We start from the raw sequence: 25,260 nt of genomic DNA on the forward strand, positions 1-25,260 counted from the left end.
GTGTATCCTTTAGGCGTGCCTATGGAAAACACACCTATAACTGCAGGTAACTAGGTCTATTTCTTTCAGCTCACCTTCAACTCCTATTTATTACATACCAATTAAACGAGGCTCATTAACTCCACCTGTTCATTAGAAGAATGATTCACTATGACCTGTCGCTCTCCTCAATTAACCTGAGCTGCCTCGCAGCGAACAAGTTGCCCAAGAAGCTGCGGCCCATCCCTGGAAGTGTTCAAGGCCAGGTTAGACGGGGCTTGGAGCAACGTGTTCTAGTAGTCCCTGACCGTGGCGGGGTGGAACAAAAGGAGTCGTAAAAAGTCCCTTCCAACGCAAATTATTACATGAATTAACACAGGGGGCACGTGACTTCCGCCTCGGTAGCGATGGCGCCTTCAGGTCACTTCCGCCTCGGTAGCGATGGCGGCGCAGCTGTTTCCGCCCCGCCCACGCCCCGCCCGGGGGTCACGTGGGCGGCGAGGAGCAGCACCCGGAAGTGGCGGCCGGCGGGTGCCCCCGGCTGGGCGCGCGGGGCGGGAGGGGGAGGCGGGACAGCGGCGGCGGCCCCGGAGCTCCCGGTCCTGCTGCTCCCGGTCCTGCTGCTCGTCCCCGGGCCCTGCCAGCTGGTGAGCGCCCATCCCAGCGATGGGAAAGGCGGCGGTCGTCGCTGTGGAGACGGGCCTGCCCCTATTCTCAGCGCCCCGCGCCGGGGAGGGAGCTCTGAGGGGCCGGGTGGGCGCTGAGGCGAGCGGAGCGGTCTCCGCTCCTTCGGGACAGTGGCAGCCCTGGAAAAGCTGCGCCGGAGGGGGCGGGAGACTGTGCGGGACCAGGGCTGTCGTTCGGGCTCTGCAGCGGAGTTGTTGCCACCCCTGGGGGAGGAAAGGGCGAGGGTCGGGACAGGGAGCCCAAAGCCCCCTTGGGGCTCCATTTAGGGAGGGTCTCTCAGGGGAAGGGGCTGCCTCAGCCTGTGCTGCAGAGGGGGAAGCCTGAGCTGAGGGTTTGGGCTTTTGTCCCCTTCTCCCTGCAAAGATGTGGAGCCAAATGCGGCTGAGGAGGGGGAAGGAGCAGGGGCTGGGGGCGGTGGGCAGCCTGGGCAGGCTTGGGGGGAGCAGCGCTCGGGGGGAGCAGCGCTCGGGGAGAGGGGAAGGTGCTGCTGCCATATCCCAGCTACCCATAAATCTTCTTTCTCATTGTCTTTTTAAATCAATAATGAATGGAGTATGTCATTAGTGTAGTGGAAGAGCTCACAAGGAGACTATTACCAAGTGCTCTGAGCACATCCTGAGGTGATTCTTCTTTCATGGGAATTGTTTTTAAGAGGTTAAGGTTCTTCAGGTTGTTTGGTTTTACTAAAAAGGAAACTTGTGTATTTAGAGACTGATCATGACCAGCATTAGGCTCGTTATGGTCTGAGTTACCTTCAGTAGCTGAATCCCTGTTTTCAGTTCACGCTTCAGCTTCTCTGGAAAGCACATGTAGTTGTTGTTAATCTGAGTATTTGTGTGTATAAATTTAATGCTGCATTTCTGTGCAAAGGAGAAAAACCATAAACATTCAGGAACAGGACATTCTCTAATCCAAGTTTCCTCTTGCCTGGAAGGAGAGGCAGCCCTTAGGAGTGGTGATCACAGCTGCTCCTTTAGAAGGAAGCTGGTGGGAATCAGCCCAGATGTTAGTGACCAATGGCTCACTTCCATGAGTGGGAGCAGGTGAACTGGGAAGTTCAAAATTTGAGTTTCAGGTGGACTCTAAGCTTGCTGTGGTACCAGACAAGGTACAGGGACAGCACAGAGTCCACCTGCGTGGTGCCTTTTCCTTACCAATTGTAAGGACACAGCTCTGTGCTCCCAGCCCCCAGCAATCAGCTTAAGGCTGCTGCAAGACAGAGGTGGCAGAAGCAGTGAGGTGATCACAGCAGGAAGAGGCTGCCAACCCTCTCTGGGTGCGGGGCCCTGACCATGACTTCTGCCTTTTGGCCCTGCCAATGTAACAGTCCCAGATAATGTGTGTTTGAAGGCATTTCCTGTAATTTGTCTGCCACGTTTCTGTCACGCTGTCGTTTGCTGAAGAGCTTTTAGAGAGCCATTGATGTGTGGTTATGGGAAGGAGCCACGGTTTCCTCACTCCAGTGACTGCTGTCCCCCAGCCCAGGAAAGCATCCTTGCACCTGCTCTGCTTTGCAGGTTGTTGGAATAGATATTTTTTTACCCTTGCTGTGGTTTTACCTGCTGCCAGATTTTGACAGAGAGCAGAACAGCTGGTGCAAGGACCCAGGTGAAACCACACGAATTTGAAACAACAGCCACACAGCTGAACATCCCACCTTTGAATGTGTTAGAGGTGTAGCACATGCTCTATGGAGGGTGTGTGTTTCTCATGCAATTTAGAAAGTACTTCCCCTTTTTAAATGCAAATTATCTGCACATGGAAGACAGCAAATGAAGACTGAAAGATGAGGAAATTGTAATTAACTGTTAATCCAGCTGTAACCCCATAAATTGGTTAAGCTGCCCACCGGCAGCTCTCCTGCAGGGACAAATGAATTGGAGTGACTCAGAACACAACGAGGTCTTATTTTATGCAGAACCAAGAAGCAAAACCTATTGATTTAGACTTAGCAACTGTTAAGTAACAAGAGCAAAAGTTTCTTTGTTTTTCTGTGCTCGGTGCTGTGTGTGAATGCATGAAAATAATCTCCCAAGGCAGCTGGCTTTCAGGGTGAAGCTATTGAGTCTGCAAACTTCAGAAATGTTTGATGCTGTTTGTTGTATAAATGGAAGCTAATGGTCTCTTGCTGCTTAAAAAAATACCCCAAACAGTTAAATCTTGGAGCTACCTCAGTGTTTATTACTAATTAATGGAGTATTATAAGATACTCATTATGTATGCTTGGACATTCTGGCTGGGAAGTGAATTAGTGGCATTCCTATGTGGACCCAACTCAAAATCAATTTGTGCTGTATCAAGTGGTGTGCTTCAAGGATTTCTTCATTGGTAACTCCTGACAAGAGCCTGCTTCTGTGTGGATAGAATTAAAATTTCAAGGATTTTCTGTAAATTAAGCCTCTGATCAGGTGATGTTCCTGATGTGCTTTGGGACTTTGTTTGGGTCAGTTATACTCAGATGGAAAAACATGACCTGAATACTAAGTAATTTAATGAAATAATGCCTGTGGTGTGAATTCCTGAGTGAATTGTATAAATATTTATTAGCTATAAACTTGGAGTGCCTTATCAATTTAAAAGAAACCAAGAACATGCTTTAGGTTTTAAAGCCACTTCCTGCAACACAATTGACTTTCTCTGCAGCTGTCACACGGGAATGCTGCTACAGAAGCATCATCATTTCCTAATTAGGTTGGTGCAGGAAGGCAGTCAGGTGACTGCCTCTTGGGAGAATAATTGCATGGTTTGATGAAAACTGAGCAAAAGTGAACTTGGTGTGAGTCAGGGGTAGTGCCATCAAGTGATGAGAGCAAATCACCCTGCACTGCTTTATTTACATAGCACAGCTTTCGAGAGCTGCCCACGGTGAAACTGCTATTGATTTCTCATTCTCTCTCTTTTCCAGGCTGACTCAAACTGAGTTTTTTCTAAACATCATGGGAGAGATTAAAGTCTCTCCCGACTATAACTGGTTCAGAAGCACAGTTCCTCTTAAAAAGGTATGTACATCTTGTGGGTGAAATATCAGTGTGGGTAATGCAGGGCAGTTGTGGCTGTGCTACTGAGCTGCTTCATCTCCTGAACTGTTGTCCCACACATCATGTGAGTGCATGAAAGCACACCCTGCATCTTCACATGTTTCTTGGAGGTCACTTCTGCCTGTGGTGGGGACAGTACCTGCCATCCTAGTGCCAGCCGTGCCTGAGGAGGGGCTCCAGGGCAGTGGTGTGTGCTGGGCACCGTGTGTGGCCTCCCAGAGCTGCCTGGGTGCACTGGGCTGAGCTGCCAGAGCCACCTCCACTGTTCCTGCCCGTGGTCCTCAGGCCAAAGAATGTCCAAAGGTACCTTCCCAGCAGCCAGGCTGCACACAGGCTCCTGAGAGTGGGAATATCCTTAACCAAGGGGGAAAACCCCACACAGTTTCTTCTGCTTAATCACACTGCCCAATCACTTTCTCCTCTTGCCTGGATTTCCCCACTCCCTTTCACTGAGCCACAGGAGGATGTTTGAGGTGTGCAGGGCTCCAGCTCTGCTCTCTGTGTGCCGAGTGGCAGAGGGCATGCAGAGACGTAACTCCTGACCCAGCAAAGCACTCGTGTACCTTCTGCAGGGCAGGCTTGCTGTGGTTACAGAGTGACCTGCAGCCCCCACTGCTGCCAGACAGAGACAGCCCTGCTGTCACACCCTGCTGCTGCAAGCACGGGCACTGCTGTGTCCTGTCTAGCCTGAGGTGTGGTGCAGTTTGATTTTGGGCTAAGCTGACTTTGGTGTGGTTCCCTTATCTGGATGACTGTGTGGCCTGCAGAAGCACCTTTAGAGAAGGGCTGTAGGATCCTCATTGATTTTTGCCAGTGTGTCTTCTGTAGATAAGAAAGGTGCATTGCTGTTGACCACACGTGCTCTGTTATTGCCTTCACTGGTCACCAGAGCCAGGGGCCAGTTTTTCAGCACAAAGATGTGTGGATGCTCTGAGGCTCTGCTTTGTGGGATGCAAGGTGGTGAATGGAAGGAGCTGGAGGTCCTGGTTCCAAGGGAACGTGGTCCTGCTGCCCTCAGCTGCTGCCAGTGCTCAGGGTTTCATAACTGGACGTGTGTAAGCTGAAGCTGAGGGTGACCTGGTGACCTTCAGACTCAGGAATGCCTCACCCTCTTGAGTGCTTCTGTCGCCTCAAAAGGCAAATGATGCCCCAGTGGTGAATGTTGGGTATGAAAAGATAAACTAAATAGTCCTGGTTACTGGAGAAAGGATTTTTTAAAAAGCCCAATTTGAAAATGTAATTAATCTCTGAAGCAGTCTTTGGGAGTACATTTGCCTGCATTATCCCCCCCAGAAGTGCAAAACATGTGCAGTACAGAGGAGGGAGTGACCAGCCTTGGTAATTGCTGTCAGATCTAAGGAAGCAGAGCCAGAGCAGTTTGAGAATGTGCTGAGATGTTTCTCCTGACAGGCACAGGAAATGCACAGCTCTGTCCTTCTTCCTGCCCTGGTCAGATATAGGAAGTACAGCACAGAAAATAATATTTTTTAACTGAATCTCCTGCTTTGCCTGTGTGCCTCCATTTTGCCTACACCACTCGCTCTCATATCTGAGTCCTTCCTAAAAGTTTTCATCAAGGGACACCCTGGTCCTGCTAAGTTCTGCTCCTTGTTTTGAGGCAGGGCAGATTTTACCTTCTGTGTGAACTGTAGCTGATCTTGATCAATCAGCCAGAACAAGAAGATGGTTGGTGACCTCCCAAGTCAGGAGTTAACCACACTGCTGCCTACACAGCTCAGGGGCTGGAGTTAAACTGTCCAGCATGTGGCTAGAAATCAACCAGAACAATGCTTAAACCATTGATTCACTGTCTGGGCTTGAGGAAAGAAACATTATCTCTCACCCTCAGCTCTCTTGGCACTCTTGAACTAACTTTGGTGTTGTTATTTCAAAGACTCCCATCTGCCCTTGGAAATACTCCTAAAGGTAAACGTGGTGGTGGCCACCCTGAATGGCTCCAACATTGCTGATGGAATGACAGCTGAGAACAGCGAGGCCTGGAGCCAGGGGTTGTGTGCAAGGAGCTGTGGTGGGGATTGGGAGGGCTTTTGTACAAGGTTTGTGTTTAAATGGTTTCAGTGGTCTGGAAGCTCTGGTATGCAATCTGTCTTTTTTTATAGAGACTTTAAGAAACAACGTTATCATGTGATTCCTCACATGCTCCCAGAGCCTGAAATACTGGCTTCATTAGGAGCAGATTTGTTAGTCAAGCAAATCTGATTTGTGATACACTGTTCTTCTCTGATTGCTGAGAAGCTTAACTGCTGGGTTGGAAAAGCAAATTTTGCTTGTATATTACCGTTCAAAAAGCTATAAAATCTCAATACAGAGGAGATGCATTCTGGCTGCTTGACTCAGGCTTTCCCCAGAGGTTTGTGCTTATTGATCTGGTACAAGATGCAGCTTCTGCTGGGTTGTGGAGTTGAAAGAACATCTGGAAGATAGAAAGCAGTTTCTGGTAGAACTTGTCAAAACAGGCCAGGCTTTGGTGCTGCTAGAAAAGAAGACACAATTCTTAACACTTCTGAAGATACTAATTATGATGTGCTACTCTGTGAGGAGCTGCTCATTAAGGATGGCACCTCACGTGTGAGTAATCTCCCTCAGCCATCCCTGTGTCCTGGGCAATCCAGATGCTCCTGAGATGCTGCCAGATGATAGAAGCATTTTCCCTCCAGGTCAGCCTTGCAGTGCTACCCTGGGGGTTTCAGTGTGTCTCTGTTTCTGGCAGGCAGCTGTAAGTGTTTCAGATCAATAATTTGCGGTGATAGCTGCTTAATTCCGCAGGCCTGTGTGGTTCCAGACCTGTAACATCTTCTGTCCGTGAATGCAGATATCAATGGTTGTTTAAAAACCTGTCCCTGGGGCAGTGCTGGCTCTTCCAGCCTCCAGCTGCTGCTCTTGGTGCCCTGAGCTGACCTCCAGGGTCTCTCCTGAGCATGGTGGCTCCTTTCCTGAGGTGCAGTTCATTATCCAGCTTACCTCACAATTCACTGATTATTCTGATGGTGTGTGGCCACAATTCTGTTCCAACTGTATCCACATTGTCATTTCCAGTTAGAAAACAGCCTGAAAGCTGTTGTGAAGGTGAGTAAAAGAAGGTCTTGAGTATTACAACATTTACTAGAAGTTGGAAATTTCTAGAAGCCATCCTGGAAGCTGACACTTGTCTTGTGTTTCTCCCCTCTGTGCCTCTCTTTCCAGATAATAGTAGACGATGATGACAGTAAAGTCTGGTCACTGTATGATGCAGGGCCAAGGAGCATTCGCTGCCCACTCATATTTCTCCCTCCTGTGAGTGGAACTGCAGATGTGTTTTTCCAGCAAATTCTGGCACTGACAGGATGGGGCTACAGAGTTATTGCTGTGAGTATCCTCAGTCCTGTGTCAAAGGTGGTGTACTTGTGCTTGTTGCTCTGATTAGAGGTTGGATAATGAACTTCTTAGATTTGACTTAGGGAATCCACTAAAAAACTTTGTGCAAAGTAGTACTGCAGAGTAGTTAGCATGTGGATCCAGGTTGGAATCTGCTCTATGTCCACAGCAGCATTTACCCAAAACCTTGTGTGTGCACACTGTTGACTTCTCAGCCTACTTTTGTCCTTTTGTGTCCTGGGCTCAAGTACTTTTTGCCTCCAGCTGCATCTTTGTTAGCCCTGAGGCAAACACATGAGTGAGTTCAGGGTTTCTGTGTTTTCCTTAGGGATGGTGAATAACACAGTTCTTGGACTATATAATAGCTGCAGATGCTATTTCACTCCTTAAATCCTACCAGCCTGCTCTTCTGGGCCTTCTCAGCTCCTGAGCTGAACTGAAGTGTTGATTTGTACAATATTTTAGACAGCCTGGCTTTAGGAGCACCGCTGTCTTTTGCAGCAGTTAATGATTTCTGTATCTGTTCACGCTCCAAAATCACTGAAGAACCATTCCAGCCTCTCCTACCACTGATCACAGAGTGAGGCAATGCTGCACTTTCCCCAGCAAACTCTGCTCTGTGGCACGTTGTGTGTTTTTGTGTAACTGAGGGGGAGGTGTTGGCACCCTTGGGCTCTGGGGACCTTGAAGAGGAACTTCATAACATGGGAGAGGCACAGCGCTGTCCTGAAATCTTTAATGTGAGAACTGGTACAACTTTGAAGCAGATTGATCTCAATTTTTTCTAACTTTGTGTTATTTTAGTTGCAGTATCCAGTGTACTGGGATCACCTCGAGTTCTGTGATGGATTCAGGAAACTCTTAGACCACCTTCAGCTGGATAAAGTGAGTGCTCCCAGGCAAAGAAGTGGACAAATTGTTGCAATAAAAACCTGATGTTTGAAACAGTCTCATTTAAGAGCCAGTGCAAAAAGCAGGATCCAAAAATACAGCCTATAAACAAAAGAGGCTGCCTGGCAGTTTCACATTTGAAACGAGTTTATTTTTGAAGGTGAATGCCCTTGGAAATTGTCATACTTGGCCTAAATTCAACTGCCATTCCAGGCCTATTAAACTGTATGGGTTAACTTCATTTTTTGTGAGATCCTGTGGAAGTTATCCTTCCTAACTCACATAGTACAGAACACCACAGTTGAGTGTCTTGGGCTGGAATAGCTATAGAGAAAAAAGTGAAATGTTTGGGTTTTTTGTTAAGCTTGATGAACATGATTAAATTTGCACTGACAATCTGTGGGAAACATTTTCTTTTGTTAGTATTTATCACGTTTACATTGCACATAAAACCAGGAGATGAATGGAACAGTGATTCTTTCAAAAATGGGTTAGAGGGACAAAGGTAAACTGCAATGACCTATTTTTGTAATGAAGCACTGTGCTCAGAGGTCACATTTTGTCGTGTTTGTTTTTGTTGGTTTTTTTTTCTCTTGCATTAGGTTCACCTTTTTGGAGCTTCTCTGGGAGGCTTTCTGGCTCAAAAGTTTGCTGAATACACACACAAATCTCCCAGAGTGCAATCTCTGATCTTGTGTAATGCCTTTAGTGACACTTCTATTTTCAATCAGACATGGACAGCAAACAGGTAAAGAAGGCAGACAAGCAAGCAGACTCGTGGCATTAAATTTTTTGCAACAAAATGTCACATCAGTTAGTTGGACTAACTTGATTCCAGTTTGGTGGAGGGAGGTGTGGGATGAAATACTTGTGACTTTTAAAAGCACAGCACAAGGAGAATTGAAATATTAACAATTGAGAGTGTGGAATTAGACAAATTGTTCTGTGATCCTCTGGGGATGCATGGCCAGATTTCAGAACTCTGCCTGTTGTCCAACAAAACCATTTAGAGCAAGAAGAGTGTTGTTTACCATGTTTAAAGTACACTTTTGCCACATGACTAGAAGTTTCATCAGGGATTTGATTTGAAGTTAAAACATGAAGTCTGTGCAAGGAAAGAAACCATTTACAATACAGCATCTTGATGTTGAGTCCTCGGTGCTTGAAGATATTGTTACATCTTATTTCTGTTTTAGCTTTTGGCTGATGCCTGCTTTTATGCTGAAAAAGATTGTCCTTGGGAATTTTGCATCTGGTCCTCTAGATCCTGAAATGGCGGACGGGGTTGATTTCATGGTGGACAGGGTAGGTGTGTGCTGTGTGCTCTGATGGCTGCGGTCGCACTCTGTGGTCGCAGAGTGGGAGGTTGTGGATATTTCTGCTGCTTTCTTCATTCACTGGCCCAGGAGGGAGGGATGGGAAGTGGATCTTTAGCAGGTGTTGACTGTCACAGCCTCAGCAGTTTGACTGATTCACTGACCCTCTACCTTAGTGCTGTTTATTTGTGTCAATCAAGAGGAGTTAAGGAACTGAGGTGGAAAAGGAGAAAATGATGGGCTAGATCTGTAGACCATACTCTGGGGGCAGGAACAACTCATGGAACGTGGTTTAGGCATTTATCTCATGCAGAGTAATACTAAATTTGAAATATAACCCTCATCCCTTTAAAACTATCTTCTCTTTGGCTGTACTGTTAATATTGCATTAAGTTCCTGCAGTGAAATATGTTGTTAATCAGTGTTTCTCTCTACTGCAAGCTGGAGAGCCTGGGCCAGAGTGAGCTGGCCTCAAGGCTCACCCTCAACTGCCAGAACTCCTATGTAGAACCTCACAAAATCCGAGACATCCCTGTAACCATTATGGATGTAAGTGAATCTCAATTTTTTAATTAAACACTATTTCTTCCCTTTGGCAGGCAGAGCCATGATATTCAGTTAGCAACTTAGCAAGCATTTGCAGCATGTAACTTCCTATTTAGGGAAGCCTTCTGCTGACTGGGCAGCACTGTGACTTTTCTGTGCTAAATCATGAATTAGATAACTCTGTGCCATATGTTTCAGTATTGCAGTATTGGCTTTCTAGCTGTCAATGCCCAGGTTTGCTTGTTTTGTTTCATTAACACCATTCCACAAAGGAGCTGAGGGTCTCTTGTAGGAGCAGCATGCAGCCAATGTGATGTAGCAACAAAATCTGAGGTTCAGAACTCACTGCTGGGTCTCGTTCCGTAGGTGTTCGACCAAAGTGCGCTTTCAACGGAAGCAAAAGAAGAAATGTATAAACTTTATCCTAATGCCAGAAGAGCTCACCTCAAAACAGGAGGCAACTTCCCCTACCTCTGCAGGAGTGCTGAGGTCAACCTGTACATTCAAGTGAGTTCCTGAATTTAATCTATGAACACATTCAGTCACAACAGCAGAAGGGAACTCCTGTTGAGCTTGCTTTTGTTCCTTAACTTCCCTGTGTGCTCAGTGTTGCTGATACCAAAGGGCAGGGCTGGGAGCAGCTGTGTCCATGCTGGGCCAGCTTTGAGGGTTTTCTGTCTCTGAACTCTTGTACTCCAGAGCCATGGTTTCACCCTCAGAAGGAATGTTTCTGTTTTACCAAAACTCTGTGCTCCTACAGCTGTTTGTGTGTCCCCCAGATCCATTTGCTGCAGTTCCACGGTACCCGGTATGCAGCCATCGATCCCTCCATGGTCAGCGCAGAAGAGCTGGAAGTGCAAAAAATCAGCCTTCACACCAGCAACGAGCAAGAGGAGCAGTAGACTTGGGAGTGCCAGTGACACAGAGGCATTGGTTTGGTGGTCTTCCTGTGTACAATCAACTGTTCCCACTCTGCCTTTTCCCTTGTGTTAGCCGATTATCACTGTGTGATTCCAACAGGATCAGCAGTCAGTGAACTACCCCTGGACAGCAACCTCCAGCAATGTAATGGGATAGATCTGTTTAATTTTTAGTCTTTGGATTCAAGGAAGCATCTTTGAAGACTACACTTTTAAAAATAATGACATTTTTTCTACCAAAGTCTTCACTATATCATGTTCTTAAGCAGAACGGTATTTCTTTTTATATTTTTCACTCAGCTGTATATATTACCACATGCAGATTGTGTACTTATAAGCTGACATATATTTTTGTTGAATATTTGATTTAAAAGATGTTTAAGTGTCAATGTTGCCATCACTTATTTGCTTCGTACATTGTGTTGTAAGTTAGTTTGTTTCTATTTGAAATAAAGCATTTGAATTTTTAACTTTCTTGCTGCTTAAAAATGGTTTTCAATAAAACTTCACTTTCAGCAAGTGTCTCTTGTTTTGACTCCAAGCAAACAGCGGCAGTTCACTGCAATCCTGGTTTGCCTCTACAAACACCTCTGGAAATGAAGAAAACCATCACCACCTGCTTGAACTCCTCTCAAGCTTTAACTTGGTTGTACGGGAAGGAAGGAAGCTGTAGTGTTTTTTTAATAAAAATGACAAGATATAACTTGCAACTTTAAAGGGTAAAATCTAGATTTATTGAATTACAGTCATTATTTTTCCCTTGAGATGCAGTAAAAAATAAATATGAAGGATTATATGACAAATGAAAAGATGTTTTGAAAAGGTTAGCCTCACCTGTTTGATTTATAGACAGTACATGTTAATGTACATTTATAAACAGCATATATTGATATTCTTCTCAAACTTTTTCTGAAGAGTCAAAGCATTACAGATCACAACCCCTCAGGTTCCAAAAGGACCAAAGAGTAGCTTTGATTTTGCTTAAGTTTTCCTCTTATGGTGGGAATGTATGGACATGCCTAAGACATGAGACATCCCCTACAAATAAGGTGAGTAAAGAACATTCCTGAAAACAAATTCCTTTGCCCTCATTAACTTAAAAACTTGGCAATTGAAAATTTATATATAAAAATGTGCTGTAGACAAGTTACAGTAAAACTTTGATATTTCCTGATGCAGTATGACAAGGAAGGCTCGCTCACCAAACTCATTACAGTACCCAGACCATTTGAAATTGCTGATCAAAATCTCCCTTCTGTGTGGAGGCATTTTTGACCATGAGCATTTGTTTTACCCTTGTCATTTCCTGTCCAGAAGGATTCGGCAGTGCCAGCAGTTTGTGACAAGAAGCCCTTAGGTTGCATCTGCCTTCTCTCAGCAGCAGAGAAGTGTTTTTCCTGTAGCTCAGACCAGCTGAGGATGCTCGTGGTGTTACATTGCTGTGCACTTGCGTGGGGAGGTGGAGTCTGCGTTTGCTTTTTTCCGGATACTTTCTGTAAGAGAGAATGATCTGCTGCACAGAAAAATAAAGCCATGGCTGGATCTGTTCATTTATCAAACTTAAGAGAGATTACATATAATGGAAGCAAGGGGGCAGAGCAGGTGCTTTCAGTTCATGTGAGTAAGCTTCATTGAAGTTTTCCTCTGTATGTTGTCTAAGCACAGCATTTGGGTAAATTAATTCAAATAATGCTCAGTGTGCATTATTTGAAGGAAGACAAAAGTATTACCTGCTAAATCTCTTCTCCCAATCCCCACCAGGCCTTCATACAGTCCCTTGATTGGATTTTCTCCTGCAGTGATCACACCATGGAGCCAGATCAGCAGCATTCTGTGGCCATGTTCCCTGTAGCTTTTAGTGCCTGGCAGGATCAAACCAGAGAATAAATCCCACACTCAGAGTGCATGGCCATGACCAGAGCAGATTTCTGCCCTGGTGCGTTTGCACACCCCTCCCTCTCCTCTAGACTTTCCTAGGAGGCTGTAAAGCATGATTTTAATTCCTGGTTGTGATATGATTGCTGGATTTGTGTGGAACTTAATGGAGGGGCTATGGCTGAACTTGGGTTTGTTGCACAGCCTTTCATGGCAGAAGTTTCTGCCTTCAGAGCACAGCTTGGCCCCTTGCTCACATCATCCAAACTACAGAGTTCTTGCAACAGCCAAAGTAGCAATGATCAGTTTCTGACCCTGTTTCTGGTAATATATTTCTTAAATGCTGAAGAATTCACTTCACTGCCTTCTTGCTACTCAAAAAATTAAAACCAGCAAGTTTCTTCTGTTCTATAGAACAAGAATTGTAGCAAGAACTCACAGGCCTGCCAAATGTCTCATAAGGAGTGAGCAAAGAACCACAAATTCCCCTGCTTGTGTGCTTTATTCATAGACAAATTACAGTGTGTAGGTAATTCCACATTCAGTAAAACCAGAATTTTTAACCTCATCTTTTGGTTGCTTCAAATAAGCCAACTGTTTTTCATGCTTTGCTCTTACTGCAGCTTTATCTCCTAGAAACAAAGTCCAAGGAAAGAAAGGAAAATACCTGGGAAGCTTTTTTATACCTGTCCATTGTTGCTCAATGGCCCTAATATGGTCATCTGTGAATTTCCAGTAATGTGCCAGCTTCTTCCATTCCCCAGGTTTGAGGTACTTAGTGGCTAATCTCCACATAACTGAGCGAATGTGCTGTGTTTCCAGCCTGTGATCCTGCTTAAAGGTCAAGTGCTTTGCCACCCATGGGCCAGAGTCACTGTTCAGGTTGTCCTGCAAAGCCAGAACAGGGGGGTCAGTCGGGTGCTGCAGGGGTGCCTGTGGTTCTGCAGCCTCCCACGCCCTCAGCTCTGTGGTCCCTGTGAGTTCCTGCTGGCACTGCTCTTTTTTAATTCTCTTTATTCTCATTTCACTCTGTGCTCATCAGGGTTAAAATGCCGTTAATGGACACTTTGATGTGGAAACCTATTCGGATCACGATTTGCATTTCTACACTGCCTTTTATCTGGGGTTTGGGGCAGAATCATTTAATTAAATCTCCTGCTTCCCTGCAATATCAGCTCCGTGCTCACAGTGCTCACATGCCAGGCTGCAGAGGCTGCATGGGAAGCCACTGCAAGGGCCTGATACACTGAGCATGACTCCCAAAGCTGCACCTGAGCCACAGGCACAGGCCCTCCTTGCCTTCCTTTTCTTCCCACTGCTATGGAAAGACAACCACAATCTTAAGAACATGCAAGGGATGTGACATTGGGCTGCATCAGCTTGGTTTGGGCACAGGCTTGGGGTAGGCAGGGTTTCAGAGGGGAGACTGGGGCTGAGAGGCTGCACTTTGAGGGAGAAGTATGACTCCAACTAGAGCTGTCTCCTTCCACTGCTGAAAAACTCTCAAAATCCCATTTTGGTTACCTCAGGCCAAGCATTTTCCCACTGAGTCCTTCAGTTTCTCCTTCTGGGAATAGAAACTAATTCTATCCCTTTGGGAACAGCTGTTAAATAATTTTTGGAAACCCCTATTCCCATCAGTGCTGCCTGGGATTTCTAACAACAGAGGGCTCTTTAAATAAGGAAAGCCTTAAGTAGATGCTGTTGGCATGGTGAGGACTTCTGTTTTTCTTAAGAGGATGAAAATAGAGGTCAGGCTGTCACAGGATGTCCCGTATTTCTTTTTCTTTGACAGCTGCTGTGGAGTCTCAATGGAGAAGAGAAAGCACAGGGCCTGTTGTGTAAGCTGCTCACCTTCTCCCATTTGTAAAATCGATCAGCTTTGATAATCATGTCCACCAAGATGATGTGATTGCCTCGGGCAGCAACATCCAGAGATGTTTTCCCTTGCTGAAATTAGAAAGGGAAAATGAGCTGGAAAAGACTTTGCACCTTAGGCAGTACAATCTCCACGCCCACCCAGCATCTGCAGCAGCAGGCACATGCACCCAGCCAGGACCTGTTCTACACCTGTCAACACTTCAGATGTGAGATGGTGTCAAACTGCTGCACTCAGGGCATGGGGAGTGGATTTCCAGGCTCTGCAACATCTCCTCTGCTGCTACAAGGGTTCTGCCTGTTTTGCAGGAGCCACTGGAAAAGCTTCCTGCAACCCACCAACACGAGAGCGACCAGCAGAGGACCAGCTCAGCTCTGCAGTCCAAGGCATTTTATGGCTTTTTGCACAGCAGGTTTGCTGACACAGGAAACCAAAGTGATTTATACAACCTCATTAACTTCATAGGCTCCAGATACACATGATTAGAAATGGTCTCCTAGGAGAAGCATAGGCTGATGGGACTATGAAAATGTGGCTATATTCCCTTCATGAATATGATTCTGGATTGGGCACAGAGAGATTTGTATTTCTATATAAAATCAGAAGGCAGAAATGAACAAGATTTGAAAGTTGCATGAAGGAAAGCGAGGCAGCCCAGGCACCAGGCATAACAGGAAGAACAGTTCTAGCCTCAGATGTGAACAGAAACCCAATTTCATACAGAAGAGTGTGAATGTGTCCCCTGTGCTGAGTGTCACTGCAGCTCCACAGAGTGCTGAAAGGTGACATTCACCACAGCTGAAGGCCAGATCAGCCAGGTGGCTTCAGGTCTGCACTTGCTCTAACTCACTGTGAATGGCAAACACTTTTAATCCCTGCCCAAGGCCCTCCAGCATTTTCTGGGCACACACTACATTTTCAGGCCTCTTGAAATTTGTTCTCTTGATTTTATTAAATGGCAAAAGCCCTAGAACTGTGCCAGATCTATACCAAACAGATCCTTTCAACCTATTAGAATATGTGTGCTATAATTTTTCAGGTATATATTACATATCATTATTTGAGGAAATCTTTGATATTACTGTTCATGATAGTACAAGTAGAAGGAACTAGAACAACTTTGAGAAGGAAAGTGTTGTTCATTGTGTTATCTGTTTTCTGTGTGTCTAAGAACCAGTCTCTTCTTTCCTGGAAAACACATTAAAATAACCTACTTAGCCATAAGGGCTAAGGGCTGGAATTTTTAAGGGCTTATTCCTGGAAATATCCAAACTTTAATATTACTAGCCTTCCTTGAAAATTATGAGAGACATTAGCACAGACCATCTCTGTATATTTTCCCTCTCATACTCCCACAGACCCTGTTTCTCCCATGGAGACCTTTACCTTGTCTGTTAGTTTCAGATTAACTCCTGCAATGAGAATCATCTCAGCAATGTCCTGCCTGCCATGCTCTGCAGCGATGTGGAGTGAGGTCTGCTGCCTCTGCAGAAGGAGGGAGAAAGGACTGCACTTCAGAGAACGACAAGTGTGAGGCTGGAAGGACAGAACACTCCCAGGAGGAGTCTTTGAGACTGTTTAATGGAAACCAGTAAAATTGACCATTAAATGTGTCAATTTTATGGTATCATCTGGAGAGAACATCGCTACAAGAATGAAGATTAACAGAAACAAGCAACACAAAGCCCCTTGTTCACAAAATTACAATTTGGTCAGACAACCAGCTACCTCCAGGCTTGCCTTCTATTCTCAGCCCTCCAAACATTTTGCAGAATATCTTCCATGTTGAAATTTCTCCTACCTGCTTCCAGCAAGGAGGAGAGAGCCTGACTATGCAGTGTTGGAGGGGACACAGCACAGCCCTCATGCAGTGAACACCATCAAGTGATTACCTCACTGCAACACTTAGAATCGTTTCACAGGTTTCACATTTCCTCAGCTGCACTTCCAGGTTCTCCACATTTTAAAGCACTCCTCTTTAATCCTGTCCCCAAGGTGATAAAATCCCCCATGAAACTGGTTCACATTTCAAACACAATGAGCAGGAGCTGCAGTCTTACATTATCTGGAATGTCAAGGTCACACTCTGCACTGATGAAGAGCTTCACCATGGCTGGGAAGTTCTGCAGGACTGCGATGTGAGTTGCTGATGCATTTTGCTGTGGAAAGAAGATCCTGCACTTAGGGAGAGCTTAGCTCATAGCACTGAAAGGACCATGCTGTGCCCAGCATGTCCTATCCTATCACAGCTGCCCATCTGCACTGGGGGCTGACAGGGATACTGCAGCACTGGTCCTTCCAGAGCTGCTTTGTGCTCTTGAACAGCTCCACAAACTGGTTTTACCTTGTTAGAGGTGAGAGCATTGAGAAGGACTCACATGATTGAGAGCATCCGTGTGGATTCCTGCATCCATGAGGATCCTGGCTATCTCCTCATAGCCATGCAGTGCTGCATAATGAAGGCAGTTCATTTTTTTCTGAGAGGCAAGGCAGAACAGAGGAGTGTTACTCAGGGATTATTCCCAGAGGCCGCAGTTGTTACAGACTACCCACAAAGAGCTCCCTGCTCCCTCCTGCAAGAGTCCTATGGCCCAGCACTGACAAATTCATAGAGATTGTCTCCAGCCAAAGTAATCCCAGGGAGCTTCACCTGCCTCTGTACAAAACCACATTTACCTTCCTCTAAACTCCCTCTGCTATTCCTGAATGTGGGGCTCCCCATGACCTCTCTCTGTAATAGGTGACCTGGCAAGCCACAGGTCTGGGCATAAATCCACAAAGTAGGGATTGGGAATGGAATCACCTCCATGGAGCTAACCTGGGTTTGGGCATTGACATCAGCTCCTGCTTCCACGAGAAGCTTCACACAGTGGCTGTGTCCCCCCTCAGCAGCCAGGTGCAGAGCTGTGAGTCCCTCCTGCACAGGGCAAGAAAGGACACAAGCAGCATTTCTGTAGACAAGGCTGAGACAGAGCAGCAAAAGGAGTCAGACTCTACCCCATCTTCTGAATCTGTGACATTACAGTACCAGTTCTGAGGGCCAGGGATCTCCAGTTGATTGTTACAAAAACAGAGGACACAACTATCTGTCCTGGACATACCAGAGTAACTGCTCTGTCCTGAATGTCACTGGCTGTGGGCCACAAGACAGACATGGTGTTCACCATCTTTCCACCCCTCCAGCCCGTCAATAAACCAAAAGGGATTTCACACCAACAGTGAAGACAAACCATTCTCCTGGAATAGCCCAGAGACTGAACTGGAAACCTGTGACCTGCTGTCACCGGTTTTCCCTGCTGAGGGTTGCAGCTCACTTCATTACAAGAAAACAGAAGCAAGCAAGCAGAATTCCTAAGTGATTTAATCTGGTTTTATCATTGCTCTTTGCACAAAGGGCAGCCTATGTGGGGGTAGACAAATGCTGCCAGTTACCACAGAAGGTGGCTTCCCCTTTCCTTCAGATCTTAATCACAATCAAATACACTTTTCAAAGACAGTAACCAAATAAGACTAAAAAAAAAAATGCTGATAAACTTAATTGGGAGTATGCCCTGGAATAAATAACAGTGGTACTAAGCCAATATTTGCTATCTAAGTCATTAACTGTGTTCCAGCCACATAATTTTCCAGAGCGGATCTGTCAAAAGAGAGATCTCAAACAGCAGGTCCATATGTTCAGTGACTAAGTCAATACTTTAAAGCACAGTGAAGTTTAGTTTAAAACACACTCAATAACCATTTAGGCACTTGAATGTACAAGGGTCAGGGAGAGAAAGGGAGATTAAATGGAGTGATAAGGTAGGTGAGCAGATACAGCAGGAAGGGAAGGCAACACTTTAAAGCTGGAAATTGGTCCAAGACAGATGTTGCCTTTCACTGACACTCTGCAAGTATGACCTGCCTTTACCCACACAGGCTTTAGATAAAATCAGCTATTTTCTAGACCTCTCCTGTCAATACTGGCTTTTCAGCCTGATGACTGTGGCAGGAGAGTATTTCTAGGGAAAAAAAGGGCAAAACTGATGTGGTTTTGATTTAATTTAAGTGTACTTACTGAGTTTTTTTCATCAAGGTCCACTCCAATATCTATAATCTTCTCCAGCACAGAGAGGTGTCCATTTTTAGCAGCCAAATGCAATGCTGTATTTTCTTCCTGAAAGTAAACATTACTTTATAAACATATGTCTCACAGGACTGAGTGTTCATATACCACAACCTTGCACAGAGCATATCCAGTGTGGCTGAAAAGGAGGTTGGAACCAGTAGCAAATATGAAGCAATCTTCCTACAGTTGCAGCAGTGAGGGAAGAACCTCTTCTACCTTAAACTAGAGCATGGTCCACCAGGCTTACCGTGTATCCTGCTTGAAAATCCCTGGAGAGAAATCATGAACTAAGCAAGAAAAGGCTTCAAGTGGATAGGGAAGAAAAGCCCTGACATACCACAGTTACAGTAACAACTGTGGACAACTTGCCTGCCTGAGCCTCATTTGGTATTCTGTTCCCTGCTTTTCACATCCCCTAATCCTTGGACTTCACCCCCTTTCATGTGGTTTTGAGCCCTTACCTTGTCTTTGGCACTGTGAGAACAACCCAGGCGAATGAGGAACTCCACCACCTCCAGCTGCCCGTACTCCGCGGCCAGGTGAAATGCTGTCCTGTCCATCTTTGAAAGGAAACAGAGGAACACAGTCCAAAAGGCTCAGAAAGCACAAGAGCAAATCATCTACTGCAAGAAGCTTGACCAGAGGCAGAATCTCCATGATCCCTAAGCTCACTTTACAGGAAGACTTCCAGGAGTAGCATCGGACTCGGATTCTCTTCCCAAGACCAAGGGCAACATTCCTGCTAAGCTCAGCAGAGCAAGACCAGATTTCATGAAACAAAGCTGTGAAGAGCCTTCCTACCTTGTCTGTCTCATCCACACACACATTCTCCAAGTGCTCCATGATGAACTCCATGATCTGGATGTGTCCCCTCTGAGCTGCACAGTGAAGCAGGTTCCTGCCATTCTGCAGAGGAGACAAGGGAATGCTCATTCAACAAGCCCAAGACTATGGGACAGTCAGTCCCTTTTGACAACCTATTCCTGCTAGCAAAAGCCCATTTTATCCCTCCCTACACCTCTAGGGCTAAACTTCCTTGTGTTGCGGACAGCAAATTATAACTGAAATATTAATACCCCTTTTCCCAGACAAGGTCTGTTTTAGAATACAAGGGCTGCTGATTCACTAAACCCATTTCCCATTTCTGTAACACCTTCTACATCAGCACTGCACAAACATGAGGTGAGGAAGCTGTGTGCATGTCTAGAGCTGTATTATTACACCTGCTTCAGGGATAAGTAAGAGTGCAAATGGCAGTCCCCAGAGCAGATGCTGTCACACACGACTGAGCTCACAGGTAAACCTCTCTCTGTCCCCCAACACTGTCTAAGGCCAAGTGATGGATCCACACGGGGAGACCCTCACCCTATTGACACAGGTAATCTTGGCCCCAGCATTGACAAGGATCTGCAGGACATGGAGGTGGCCAAACCAGGCAGACAGGAGAAGAGCATTCATTCCAAACTGGGCAAAAAAGAAGAAAGATACTTACAGTCAAACTGCAGCCACCACCATCCCCACCCTGGAGGGAAGCTGTCCTCTTAAGCTTAATGAAGTTTTCCAGATCGATTTGTTTCTCACTGGTATATTTTTCAGTTGCACTTTCTCCAGTTATTATTATTCCTGTCACAGATATTCACAGCAACTGAGCAGAGACCTGCTTCTTGGCAGCTACTACCTATTTAATGGTGTGTATTAGCCTGGCTGTATGGGGGAGAGAAAACTTGTTGGCTATCACTGTCATCCCACAAGACCCATCAACACAATCAGAAGAAGCCAAGCATCCCCATGCTCTACGGAAAACTTCACAGATTCTCCCAGCCTAGTCCAAGCCACTGTGTATGCAAGGAAAAGGCCAAAATACAGAGCACAGACATGTGTGCCAACAAGGCTTGCTGCAGCCCCTTGCTCAGCAGGTGCAGCGTGCCACCCTGTGCCACCCACCCAGGGCTAAGGTGCAGTGTGTAACTGCTGGCCCAGCACCCAGTCCCCAGCACCGAACACATCTGCAGCACATGCAAGGGAGAGTCGCCTTTGTACACTGTCCTCATCTTCCACAGGGACACCGTGATCCAGGAGCAGTCGCACAGCACCCACGCTCCCTGCCCCTGCAGCCCAGTGCAGGGCGGTCCGGTCCATCTGCAAGGGAAGGACAGAGGCAGGCAAGGCTGATGTATGCACAGGGTGTGTGTCCACCAGCCTTTCTGAAGGCCAAAATACCCTTGGCCATCTATGCAGCCAGAATTTCTCGCACTGTGCAGAGTTTTCTTTGGCTGCAGCTCTCTGCCTCTGCTCTCCTGTCAGGCAGACAGGTGTTAGTCACCTTCTACTCAGGAGCTGAAGTTCTGGACTATATTGACAATACAAAGAGAAGAACATTGTTGACAATGTTCAGATTGACAATTATGACAATTATGGACAGATAATTGTAAATGGACAGATTGAAACACCAGGTATGGGTGCAATCCTGTATCTCCATGAACCCACCAGTCAACAAGGAAAGACCTGCACCAGAAACAGAGTTTCTCCCACAGTCTTATTCTACAGAGACAGTAAAACCAAAGCCTTTCATGGCAATCATGTCTATCTGGAACTTGCAGCTTTCCAGTAGCCAGAATGATAGTGCTTGGGGTCTCAGTGTGTTGTGAAAACTGCTTGGTTGCCACAGGCCCTATTTGGCACTGGGTGTTGTATTTTAAAGCTTTGACAAATTAGGCAGCTAATGAGAAGACCAGCGTTAAAGAGCTGCAATTCTGAAACACACCCTCAGCACTTCCTGCAGCTTGGAGGTGGAAAAACCCAGGACTCACATTGTTTTTGGCTTTGATGTCAACTCCTCTCCTGATGAGTTCCTCCATCCTGACTGTATCATTTCGCTTCGCTGCATCATGGAACTCCTTCTCTGACTGAAGCACTGCAGCAGAGCAGAAGAGTGAGCATTAAAACAGTGCTGGCAAGGAGCATGGAGCCGCATGCCCCAACAAACCTCCCCTTCATCTCACTGGCTTCAGGGAAGGATGACTGCAGAAAGTCTTCCAGGAAGAATCCCAGCCCTATAGATATTGGCATGTTTGCTAGATTTATATTCTATCACTGTCCCTCCTTCCCTGACTACCCCTGTGCCACATAAGTGCTCTTCCAGTCCTCCTCACTTCTCTTCCAGTTCAGTGTCTTTCTCTGCATGGATTTCCTCCAGCTGCAAAACCTTTTGATCCATGAGGTCCATATCCTCTGGGCACCCTCTGAGGCCCAGAGTCAGTGTGAAGGCTCTGAGATGACACGGGCCCTTTCTTCCATCCTTCCTCCTACATCCCACTGCTCTACAAGGAGGCCTTTACACACGGCCCCCCTCCAGGCAACCTGAAGCAGCCAAGCAGCACAAGACTGCCAGCCTGGCCTGTGATTAGTCCTGCATCTCTTAATAAACCGTGGCAGTTCTGCACATAACTTACCATGACTGGCAGTATTTGTCCTGCACAGTTAGGCACAATTTAAGAGTGTTTACTCTCCATGCTGGGCCTTGCCCCAGCAATCTTCTCCTTGATTGAATAAACCTTCCTGCCAAGAAACAAGAGCAAGGCTGTGACTGCCACAGCCCAACAGGGAGGCTCTGAAGGCTTTTGGCAAGGCTGGTGTCAGCGTTTGTTGGACTCAGTCTCTGTCCTAGTGCTTTTGGGGAATTCTTTCAAGAAGTGCTTGAGTCAGACCCTTGGCCTGTCACATTCCACTGGAGAGCTGGACCAGAGGCTCTGCTCTCTTCTGCAGAGCCCACAATGCAGTTTGAGGGGCTCAGTACAACTTCAGTTTGTTCCAACATATCAACTGCATACTAACCACATGCCATACAAAAGGCATCAAAACATATTACTGCTCCCATTCCATCACACTGAGGGAGACAAATGAGATCTGCTGCCTAAACAGCACTATTAATCTCTTTGGAGGGCATAAAAGAAAGGCATCCCTACTGTGGACTTCTAGAGCAACAGAGGTATAATCTCATCCTTCAGTTTCCATTCCATTCACCTTCAAACAAAAAACTTTAGCTCAAGAAAAACACAAATAACACAAATTTTAATGCTAGACAGGATCATTCAATTGTGTGTTTATCCACTTGGCACCAGACATGATCATCTGAGAGTGTGTATTCAAGAGTGTTGGACCTGGCAGTAGGATTTGGACTCTGATTTCTGCAAGCACCAGGATTTCCTATACTGTATATTAAAACTCTTTTATCACCTTGTCAGCTGTGTTAACAGCATTGCATTTCACCCTGCATGGACTCTTCATTTGAGAGGAAATATCAAGAGAAGTTGTGAAAAACACATTGAGTTTTTGTTAATTATTAACACAAATGGTTACACACATACCACCTCCTTGTATATGCTTATCTCCCTTCAGTGGAGTAAATCCTACATTTCAATTAAGAAAACTGACCCTGACTGCTGACCCTGCTCTCTAGGTGACAGAAATGTATTCTTACATTTTATAGTCACACAAAGCATCGTTTTCAAGAGATGCCAAACCACCTTAGTTATTCTTTGCACTAGCTGTGAAGATGCAGTAACAAATCTGGCATCACTAAGGCTGTAGAAGCTGCAATTTATTTATTTTCAGCAACACATGAGTAACAGTTTGATGGTCTGAGTTTCCTATTTAAGATCTACAGCGGCTGTGTAAGTGTAAATGTGCTCCTCATCATGGCATGCACCTGTTCAACAACAACATTTCAGTGGATGTTTAGCAGTTTTCTTTCTCTTTCAGGCTCAGATTCAGGGTACTTTATAGCTTACTGCACAGGAATTCAGTTACTGAATAGGAATTCAGTTATCACAGTGTGGAAAACATTTTAAATTATTTACCCTCAGTGCAATGCACCAACTCACAGGCAGTTTATTATGCAAGAGATGTAGAAAAGCAGCAAAGGAGGTGAAAGACATGCAAAGAAACGTGCCAAACCCATCCTTCGGGCTCTACCTGGGGTTCCAGGACACAAAGACAACAAGGATGGGGACTGAGGGACCAACGGGGCGAAAAACCCCGAGTGCGGGGTACCAGAATTATGTGCAGCATCTCAGCGGTGCAGGATGCTTTGGGGCAAACAGCAGTCTTGATTCACGGGTAGGTTGATCCACCTGCTTTGTTTCCGAGAGGATTTTCAGTTGTCCGGTTATTTTTTAGGGCATCCCGGCTCTGCCCCTCAGCCCCGCCGGCTCCCGCCCGCCCCCGCCACACGAATCGCCCCTCACGGCGCTGCGCCCCCGCCCCGCTGGGGCAGCCCCCGCCTCGGCCTCACTCACGGGTGTCGCCTTCCGACGCCAAGTCGTCCCCCATGTCGCGACACAGCGGCCCCGCCGCCACCGCCTCAGGGCGGGCTGAGGCGCGTCCCCGCCGCCTCAGGGCGGGCTGACAGGCGCGTCCCCGCCTCCTCGCAGGCCACCTCGCCGCCGCCGAGTTGCTCTTTTGCTGCTCTTTAAAGCAAAATATCATAAAACAAGCCCATTTCTCGGCAAACACGGCGTTTTCGGGCCGTTTGGGGACGACTTGAGCGGGGACATCCAGCTGCCGCCATTTCGGCCGGATGCCGCCTTTCACCTCAGTGCGGCTCGCTGCTTCGAGGTGGTGGGTGGTATAATTTAAAATTATTTTAATTCTGTTTCCAGAGCAATTTGGGATGAGAGGGATTTTTATTCAGTAGGAAATACTGGGGGTTGTTTTTATTTTTGTTTTCCCCTGAATGCAGGGCTCAGGGGTTGATATTTCCCTGGAATGAGGTGCGCTTGTTACCACACGTCTCTCAGCAGGTGCAGGATGGGGCAAAAGGGCTTTTCCCTCAGAGTTTTAGTGAATTCTCCAGTTTCAGCGTCTGGGCTGGTTTTATCTTTTATTTTGTTTTCCATTTTGATAGTCTGATAAGGAAGAAACTAGGGTGAGCTGAGGTCGGGGGGCTAATCAGATCTGTTTCTGTGGGTCCCCCACAGTACTCCTCCCCTGTAATATTGCTTCCATCTCTGAGGGTCCCCAACATAAGAAGGACATGGAGCAGCTGGAGTGAGCCCAGAGGAGGCCACAGAAATTCTCCAAGGGTTGGAGCACCTCTGCTCTGGAGCCATACTGGGAGAGCTGGGGGTGTTCACCCTGGAGAAGAGACAGCTCCAGGGAGACTTTATATGAAGCCCCATCCCTGGAAGCATCCAAGGCCAGGTTGGATGGGGGTTGGAGCACCCTGGGGTAATGGAAGGTGTCCCTGCCCATGGAAGGTGGTGGAACTGGATGATCCTTAAGGCCCCTTCCAGCCCAGACCATTCAGCAATTCCTTGCTGCTGGTCTCAGGATAGGAGAGTGACATCAGGTTTGTATCCCCTAGACCATGCTGGCCCACAGATGTGGTCCTTGTCAGGACTCCCTGGAGAAGTCCCCTGGAGAAGTGTCTCTGTACCGCTGATTTTGGCTGAGAGCTCTCTCTGATGCCTGCCACCACATGAGGGTGCCAGTGCTGTTCACCTGCCGCGACTTCCTGCTCTAGCAATAAAGTCCAGGGTGCAGATGGGGCTGTTCCGTGGGCTTGGGACATTTTTGGGATACATCCTGATCTCGGGGACCCTTGTGTGGGGCCGTGCTGCTCCTGTGAGAGAGCGTGGGGCGTTTGGTG

At 46.6% G+C, this 25,260-nt stretch overlaps 2 protein-coding genes across 4 annotated transcripts; one reads left to right on the top strand and one right to left on the bottom strand.

The window, feature by feature from the left end:
* Positions 1 to 474: 474 nt before the first annotated feature.
* On the top strand, positions 475 to 11,226 carry SPG21 (SPG21 abhydrolase domain containing, maspardin). The gene is made up of 9 exons (XM_063412556.1): positions 475 to 626; positions 3,572 to 3,665; positions 6,909 to 7,070; positions 7,884 to 7,964; positions 8,573 to 8,718; positions 9,167 to 9,275; positions 9,728 to 9,835; positions 10,199 to 10,339; positions 10,612 to 11,226. The coding sequence occupies exons 2-9, from the start codon at positions 3,603 to 3,605 to the stop codon at positions 10,732 to 10,734; spliced, it is 933 nt and encodes a 310-aa protein (XP_063268626.1). The 5' UTR covers positions 475 to 626; positions 3,572 to 3,602; the 3' UTR covers positions 10,735 to 11,226.
* A 186-nt stretch (positions 11,227 to 11,412) lies between these two features.
* Positions 11,413 to 24,162, bottom strand: ANKDD1A (ankyrin repeat and death domain containing 1A). 3 transcript variants are annotated; one of them, XM_063412555.1, is made up of 16 exons: positions 23,909 to 24,014; positions 22,064 to 22,169; positions 21,422 to 21,525; positions 20,652 to 20,750; positions 19,977 to 20,075; positions 19,413 to 19,517; positions 19,073 to 19,171; positions 18,561 to 18,659; positions 17,325 to 17,423; positions 16,885 to 16,983; positions 16,567 to 16,665; positions 15,893 to 15,991; positions 14,482 to 14,577; positions 13,314 to 13,515; positions 12,483 to 12,614; positions 11,413 to 12,245 (listed from the first exon to the last, which is right to left on the bottom strand). In XM_063412555.1, exons 3-16 carry the CDS (start codon positions 21,467 to 21,469, stop codon positions 12,184 to 12,186), a joined length of 1,437 nt encoding a protein of 478 aa, XP_063268625.1. In that variant the 5' UTR covers positions 21,470 to 21,525; positions 22,064 to 22,169; positions 23,909 to 24,014; the 3' UTR covers positions 11,413 to 12,183. The 3 variants fall into 3 exon arrangements, with proteins under 3 accessions (XP_063268625.1, XP_063268623.1, XP_063268624.1); XM_063412553.1 differs by lacking the exon at positions 22,064 to 22,169 and having other exon boundaries at positions 23,909 to 24,158; XM_063412554.1 differs by lacking the exons at positions 17,325 to 17,423; positions 22,064 to 22,169 and having other exon boundaries at positions 23,909 to 24,162.
* Positions 24,163 to 25,260: the final 1,098 nt, after the last annotated feature.

The sequence above is a fragment of the Prinia subflava genome, chromosome 15, assembly GCF_021018805.1.
Source record: "Prinia subflava isolate CZ2003 ecotype Zambia chromosome 15, Cam_Psub_1.2, whole genome shotgun sequence".
NCBI classification, from domain to species: Eukaryota; Metazoa; Chordata; class Aves; order Passeriformes; family Cisticolidae; genus Prinia; species Prinia subflava.

Bases quoted from the DNA above. Each gene is read 5' to 3' on its own strand.
- ANKDD1A (XM_063412553.1), bottom strand. From the start codon at position 24,098: ATGATATTTTGCTTTAAAGAGCAGCAAAAGAGCAACTCGGCGGCGGCG. The intron at 16,666-16,884 runs GTGAGTCCTTCT...TTCTTTCCACAG, and splicing joins ACACGGATGCTCTCAATCAT to CAAAATGCATCAGCAACTCA. The intron at 12,246-12,482 runs GTAATACTTTTG...TCTCTCTTACAG, and splicing joins TGGGAGAAGAGATTTAGCAG to AAAGTATCCGGAAAAAAGCA.
- SPG21 (XM_063412556.1), top strand. From the start codon at position 3,603: ATGGGAGAGATTAAAGTCTCTCCCGACTATAACTGGTTCAGAAGCACA. The intron at 7,071-7,883 runs GTGAGTATCCTC...GTGTTATTTTAG, and splicing joins GGGGCTACAGAGTTATTGCT to TTGCAGTATCCAGTGTACTG. The intron at 9,276-9,727 runs GTAGGTGTGTGC...CTCTACTGCAAG, and splicing joins TTGATTTCATGGTGGACAGG to CTGGAGAGCCTGGGCCAGAG.